The 7,288-nt window shown below is 40.2% G+C and overlaps 1 protein-coding gene across 1 annotated transcript in view; it reads left to right on the forward strand.

Annotated features, from left to right (window-relative positions):
• Nucleotides 1-6,849, forward strand: part of LOC143019011 (uncharacterized) — a 7,915-nt gene extending 1,066 nt beyond the window's left edge. The window contains exons 2-3 of the mRNA XM_076174713.1: nucleotides 2,607-2,836; nucleotides 6,302-6,849. Of these exons, the coding sequence (XP_076030828.1) occupies nucleotides 2,607-2,836; nucleotides 6,302-6,849 (778 nt within the window). The remainder of the gene's footprint in view (nucleotides 1-2,606; nucleotides 2,837-6,301) is intronic.
• The last annotated feature ends 439 nt before the right edge of the window (nucleotides 6,850-7,288 follow it).

Genomic DNA, 7,288 nt, shown 5'->3' on the forward strand with positions numbered 1-7,288 from the left:
TTTCGCGCCATTGATTAAAAAAATGCTATGAACATTATTTTGGCTGCAAAGTAGGGGCCAGAATAAAAGTTGGGTCTATCATGTGTGCTGTGTAACCTGTGTCAGGTTTCTCACTGCAGGGGCGAAAGGTTCACGCCATATGCCTTTTGCCATCCCTATGGTTTGGAGAGAACCAAAAGATCATACTTCAGATTGCTACTTCTGCATTACAAATATAAAAGGTATAACATCAACATCCAAGCATATTGTAAAATATTCTAATTTATCATCTGCTATGAGACCAGTACCTCACAGTCAAGACTTTCCTGTACTTGACCCTCCAAAACAAATAAAACTAAGTGATGATGAGTCAAGTGAGGAGGATATGGAAAAAGAAACAGAAGACATGCACATTCAGCTAATCTGTTATTCAAGTGAACCACATTTATTGGGTCAGGAAGATCTGAATGATCTTGTGCAGGATTTAAACTTGTCAAAAAAAAAAAAAAAAAAAAAAAAAAAAACTGAACTTCTTGCTTCCGTGTTAAAGGGCTGGAATCTTCTCCAGAAGAATCCAAAGTTAGTTTTTATCTTAAGCGACATTGTGATTTTGAACAGTTTTCCTCACCTGAGGATGGTGTGGTGTTTTGTAATGATGTATATTCTGTTATGGAGGAACTTGACCAAAAATATGACAGGTGACGCTTGTTTATCAACTCTTCAAAAATGAGCCTGAAAGCTGTTTTGATCCATGATGGAAATAAGTTATTTTCTGTTCCTCTGGCCCATGCAGCTAACATGAAGGAAACATTTGAGAATATGAAGTTTCTATTGCAAAAAAAATTAAGTATAAAGAACATAAATAGAATATCTGTGGTGACCTAAAGGCTGTGGTACTGTTACTTGGAATAGAGCTGGGTTACACAAAGTTTTGTTGCTTTCTCCTTGAGTTGGACAGTCGAGATAAGAAAAATCCATTATGAAAATGTGTGGCCGAAACAATTTCTGACCCCAGGAGAGATGAATGTTGTCAATCCTCCTCTTATTGATTAAGAGAAATTTTATCTACCTCCTTTTCATATTAAGCTAGGTTTGTTAAAGGTATGGAAAGAACTGGCAAGGGATTCACATATTTGACAAATAAGTTTCCTAGAGTAAGTGACGCAAAAATCAAAGAATGTATTTTTGTTGGACCACAGATTAGGGAGCTGGTGAGAGACCAGAATTGTTATGAAGAGCCTGGCCGTAATTTAAGAAAGTTGAGCAGATTGTTGGGGGAATCACAAAGCAAATAAGTATTCTGAAATAGTAAAAGAGTTACTGACATCCTACAAGGCCTTGGGATGACTCGTATGAGCTTAAAAATCCACTTCCTAGACTCTCACTTGGACTTTTTACCTGCAAATCTTGGCGCCGTCAGTGGCGAGCATGGTGAGAGGTTTCACCAGGACATTCTGAATATGGAAACCCGGTATCAAGGGAAGTGGAGCTCTTCAATGTTGGCTGATTGCCGTTGGACACTGGAAAGGGATCTCCCAGAAGCAAAATACACCCGAAAATAATACATTTCTACATTTTAAAGGTAAGTTTAATTGAAATATCAGCCTCATTTATTAGTTATAATTGTTTGAAATTTAATATGCTATCACAGAAAAACTATGCCCAATATAAAAGTTCTGAAAACATATTTGAAATCATCAGAAAAAATTCTACCAAGTTCACCTCCTTTCACTGTGGGACAGGTGTTTTAATAAATTTTGTTGACCAGTGCTCTCATCCCCAATCCACAAAAGTTATCTAATCTTCTCTTAAAACAATCAATAGTTTCAGCGCTCACTACATAGTTACTAGGTCTATTCCATTCGATAGTGTTTAACGATTGGAATAGATTTAGTAACCATGTAGTGAGCGCTGAAACTATTAGTTATTTTAAGAGAAGGTAACTTACAAATTTATGGGTGGGGATGATAGGTGGTAAGGGACATGGAACTGCCTAGTGTAGGCCTTATGGTCTCTTGCAGTCTTCTTCATCCTTAAGTTTTTATGTTCTCATAAGCAAAAGGTGTGTCCTTAGGAATCGTAATTGTCATTAATTATACCGGTACGCATAAACATAAAACATAAGAGAAATAAATAAATAAATAAATAAATGAATAAAATGTCTTCGTTTTAATTCCTTCAACACGTTGACAGACTTTATTGATTTTCTGGTCTGGGACACGTGATCTTACGCAGCTCTGGGCGGGGTCTCGATCGAGTGAGACCACCCTCAGGGCGAGGTCCATCTCTCTCAGCTTCATAACATCGCCAGCCAGGTTTCAGTTGAGCCACTCTTTAGTAGCCAGAGCGAAGCATAAAAGAGTTGGCGAGCAACTTTTTAGTTGTCCGGGCGGAGTATAAAAGGTTAGGATGGCCGGGCACGCACTGGCAACTTTTTAATCACGGCAACAAAAAAGTTTGATCGTGCGTTCTCTATTTTCCGGTTGATGAGGCTCTCCCGTCAAAACAGAACACAAAAGTGGCCGGAGCCTGACACAGCGCGGTGATAGCGGCGGTGTACGTCCCACAGTCGTCTCTCAATCCGCCATTTGCACAGTTCTGCAATCGTATTTCACTTGTTCCCCCAGTGCGCGCTTCTCCGTTTTCTGCGTTCTTGTTTGTGTTTCTCCATCACTCTGCACGATGCAAATTGACACCGAACGATTTATTTTGGAAGTGGAGAAGAGGCCCGCGTTGTACAATAGACGCCTGAACGAGAGTTGTGACACGAACGAGAAAAAGAGACTGTGGCTCGAATTGTGTGAGATGTTCATAGAGAACTGGAATGAACTTTCGCCTGCCGAAAAGAGGGACAAAGGTAAGATTAGGTTACTGTTAAAGAATACAGCTGAACATAATTCTAATTTAATTTACGCTCAAATAATGTTTACAACGAACTAATGAGGAAAAAGTGTGATCACACCTCAGAGACGGGGACTCTTGTGTGCCTCCAGACCGCTAGAGGCGCCACCATCGCAGCGCACCCACCGCAGCTACAAAATGATTCTTTCACAGTAGGTCCCTTCCCCGACTTTGCATTCTTCTGGTCCCTTCCCACTCTTCTTCGGGCGACGCCATGACTCCCGCGATATGACGAGGTTGTTCATTTGTTATAATTTTTAACATGTCCAAGAAGGTTAGGTTGGGTTGGGTTAGGTTTGGTCAGATTAGGGTAGGTTTGGTCAGGTTAGGTTAGGTTTGGCCAGGTTAGGTTAGGTCAGGTCAGGTATGGTTAAGATGGGTTAAGTTTGGTCAGGTTAGATTGGGGTAGGTCAGCGATCGGCTCCATCAGAAACCAGTCAAAGCCCATGGCATAGGAACAAAAGTGTTTGACTGGATTAGAGAATCAATTAGTGACAGAAAACAGCGGGTCACTATTAACGGCGTAAAATCCAAACGGGGTAGTGTTGCTCGTGGAGGTCCACAGGGATATTTTGGGTATCTTATATATAAACGACTTCGGCAATGGGATTAATAGTGACCTTTATAAGTTTGTGGATGACACTGCAATAGGACACCCATTAAGTTGGGGGAAGATGCTGGAATACTGCTGGAGGATCTTAATACATCATTTGTATGGTCGGTGAAATGGCAAATGGATTTCAATAATTCAAAGTGCAGTGTGTTAAACGTAGTATTACACAACCTAGCAAACCTATCAGAAAAAACAGAATGTGAAAAAAAATTGGGACTGTTAGTGAGTCCTGACCTTAAACCCAAGAAACAGTGCATTAGTGCTATGAATAGGGTTAAAGGGGCATTAGAATTTATTGCTAATACAGATACAAACAAAAGTGCAGATGTAGTTATTTAAATATATCTGGCGATAGTTAGGCCCATCCTTGACTATGCGGTACTGTTTTAGTCTCCCTCCTATAGAATGGATGTTAAATCAGTAGAATCAGTGATGATATTCAAATGGGTCAAGGGCTTTAACAAGGGTGATGAAGGTGAGGTCATCATATCAAGACAGCAGGGCAGGACTTGTAGTAATGGGTTTCAATTGGACAAATTTAGGTTTAAGAAGGAAATAGACAAGAATTGCTTGACGAACAGAGTGGTTAATAAATGTAATAGACTTAGTAACCATGGAGTGAGCGCTGAAACTATTGGTTGTTTTAATGTTAGTGTTGTGATCCACTTAAGGACACTTTTCGGCGATAACCAGCTCTTCTATCATTGGTGATAACATCGCGCCAAGAAGTGGTACTGGAGAGATAAGGCCAGTAGAAAGGAGGGATAGAAAGGAAAAGCGATCGACATTCTTTTTAGAGTAAAGATGAATCTCCCATAATAAAAGAAGGTTGCATGACTCTGGTCGTAGAGATAGCATCAAAATCCTGAAAATTCTGACTGTAAGGAACTTGGACAATCAATGCTCCATATGGGAAACGATTGTCGATTAATTCTAATTTGCAGAGCTGGGCAAGTTTCCGCCGGACAGGTAGTGCGTTAGTAACGCAGTAACGCAAGTGTCCAGCTCTGGTTATTTTATGTTTTAGAATAAGGAATATCAATGTTGTAGCTTAGGTATTATTTTATTGAGAATATTCGTAAGATGTAAGTACTTCTCCATTTCATTTTTTTTCATCAAAATCATTCTAAAGGAAATTAAAATCGGTAACGTGTTGACGGTAATGTACTACCTGTCCGGCGGTAACGCGCCCAGCTCTGCTTAATTTGCGTTGCCCTCCTTCAACCTCTTCTTACTCCGTGACGGGGTACTGGCAACGAAACGAGGAATAGGGAAGTTCTATTTTTGCGTCATATCCCGTGCATTTTTTTGACCAACTGACATTAGAATAAATAGATAAATAAAGATAAATAGGTAAACAAATAAATAAAGTAATAAAGTAAATATAACTTTCTTTACCAGTTTCCCTTGGTTGAATAAAATCGCCTGGCGACACCCTTAACAAATGTATAAACCGGTAACAGCAGGGAGAGGGTGAAGTGTTCCGGGAAATATGTTGAGACGCACATCAATATGACACGGGTCCTGACATAACCCATAAATCTTATACACGGATGATGTTACCCCGTATAAGATACTGCCAGCATGTTTCCCGCAGTCGATACCTTAAGGACCTTAGTGACATCCCCAGGGATCAGGATCACTCAGCATTCCTTTGTGATTGGAAAAAATATATAGCCTCTAAGATCTTTCCATTCTGCTGCCCTCGTTATAATTTTCCAGGACCGCCTTTATGACCTCTTCGATGCGATATTGTCCCCAGGGATAAAAGCGCTGGTTATTGCTAACTAAACACAATAGGGATATCACAGGTCTACAGTAATTTTCAGGTGGGTGGGGGGACTACTCGGGAGCCCCCCTCTACTATTACAAAAACAAAGGGGGGGGGGAAGGGAGATAAATGTATTGTCATCATACCCACCACATATATGCAGAAAAAAATCAAACTTGCCTCCGGTAAAACTTTTAAGTGTCATTTTGATCATATTCCTTTTCTACAACAAAACGAGTAAACACAATACATATATCGAAGTATCTTAATACGTACGATATGAACCAATTTTATATGAGTACTCTATGACCTAAGCTGGCGTAACCTAACCTAACCTAATATATCCTAAAACAAGGGTTTTGCGAAACGTAATTTGGCAAAATTGGTGGTCCCCCTGGATGTTAACACTATTCCCCCAATGATTCATCATTCCAGAATACTCGAGGACCCTAACAATCTCTCCTTTATTATACATTTAAACATGTCACAGAATTAAAACGAAAATCCAAAGTGTGTCAGTGTAATCATAGTCATGTTCATACAAGTTCGTTAGGTTTGGCATGAGCAGTCGAAATGTCACTCTTACTGGATGGCGAATCTGTTTGTAGCCTTGTAACCGTTAATACAAGACCTTTCACTAAAGAACAATGGCTAGGGTGTAACATAGAGTCCACAAATATGTGATTCGCCAACCAGAAAGGATATTCTTTGAACGATTAACGTTCATACAAACTTGTACGAATCAGTGTACGTAGCAGTGGTTAAAACGTGACACCTGTCTCAGAATTACTTGTCTCAAAGTTTCTCGTGTCACAAAAGTCTCACAAAATCACTTATGTCACAAATGTCTCACAAAAAATTCGCTGTCAAAGGTGTTTCACACATTTTCTTGTATAGTTGTTACACTATGCAAGTATTCATACTGGAAAGATAAAATTAATGCACCTGTTGAATATCTGTAAAGAAAAATAAAGACCTATTTCTTGTGTCTTTTTATGGTTTCAGTCAACCGATTTTTTCATCCTCTTTATTTGCAGGTAAAGACTTGCAGAGCAAATGGAAGAATTTACGAACCTGTTTTCAGAGGGAATGCAATGCACAAACCTCAGAGACGCCTGGACCGAGGGGGAAAAAGAGACGCAAGTACATGTACTTCGATCAGATGCTGTTCCTACTACCAACGAGTAAAGACAAGGAAACTGCCATCAACGTCGATTCTCAGAACAACGACCGCGAGAATGGAAATCTGGAGGAAATGAAAAATGGAATTGAAGGCGAAGGATTTTGTATTGCCGAACACGAGTCAGCTAATTTCATGCACCAGGCAACAAACGCCAATACAACGGTTAGTACAACCATTGGAATTCACACGAGGAAGACCAAGAGTGAAAGACCATTTGAAGAACAATTGTTGGAAATTCTGAGCGAGATGAAGGATCGAGACAAGGAAATCGACGAGGACAAGTACTTCTTGCTCTCCCTCCTCCCAAGCTTCAGGAAACTGAACGACGATCAAAAATTTTTCGCTCGGTGTGAATTCCTGAACACTCTGAGGCAGGCTCAGCAACTAGCCCCATATCCTTAATACATAGTCTCTACATCCCCGACATGAATCAGGATTCATCTGTTACATCAGGTACATCTGGAAACATATCAGTATGGTACACATGTGGTTTGGCAACATCGCCTTCGTGATGTTTGTGTGTAAAGGTCTAAGGCAGCTCGCACACCGACGTTTGCCCATTAGCAATCAAGTACATGCATTTCTGAAATAACAACTAATGGAAAATTATGTGTCCATGTACATACAATACAGGGAATACTGCTTTCACAGAGTGTAGGCATCCGTTGCTATCTGTTTCATGCAACTGGTTACGTCGGTCTACGAGCTGCCTAACAGATAAAATTCTTGGTTTTGCAATCCTTACACATCCAAGCAGCATAGAGCTCTATTGACGACTAGTCGCATTTCAAGACTTGGTGAACCACACAGTGTTGCCAAGTGCATGAATGATGGCACCCAA

This window comes from Oratosquilla oratoria, chromosome 3 (assembly GCF_046742065.1).
Source record: "Oratosquilla oratoria isolate Oo_2021 chromosome 3, ASM4674206v1, whole genome shotgun sequence".
Taxonomy (NCBI): Eukaryota; Metazoa; Arthropoda; class Malacostraca; order Stomatopoda; family Squillidae; genus Oratosquilla; species Oratosquilla oratoria.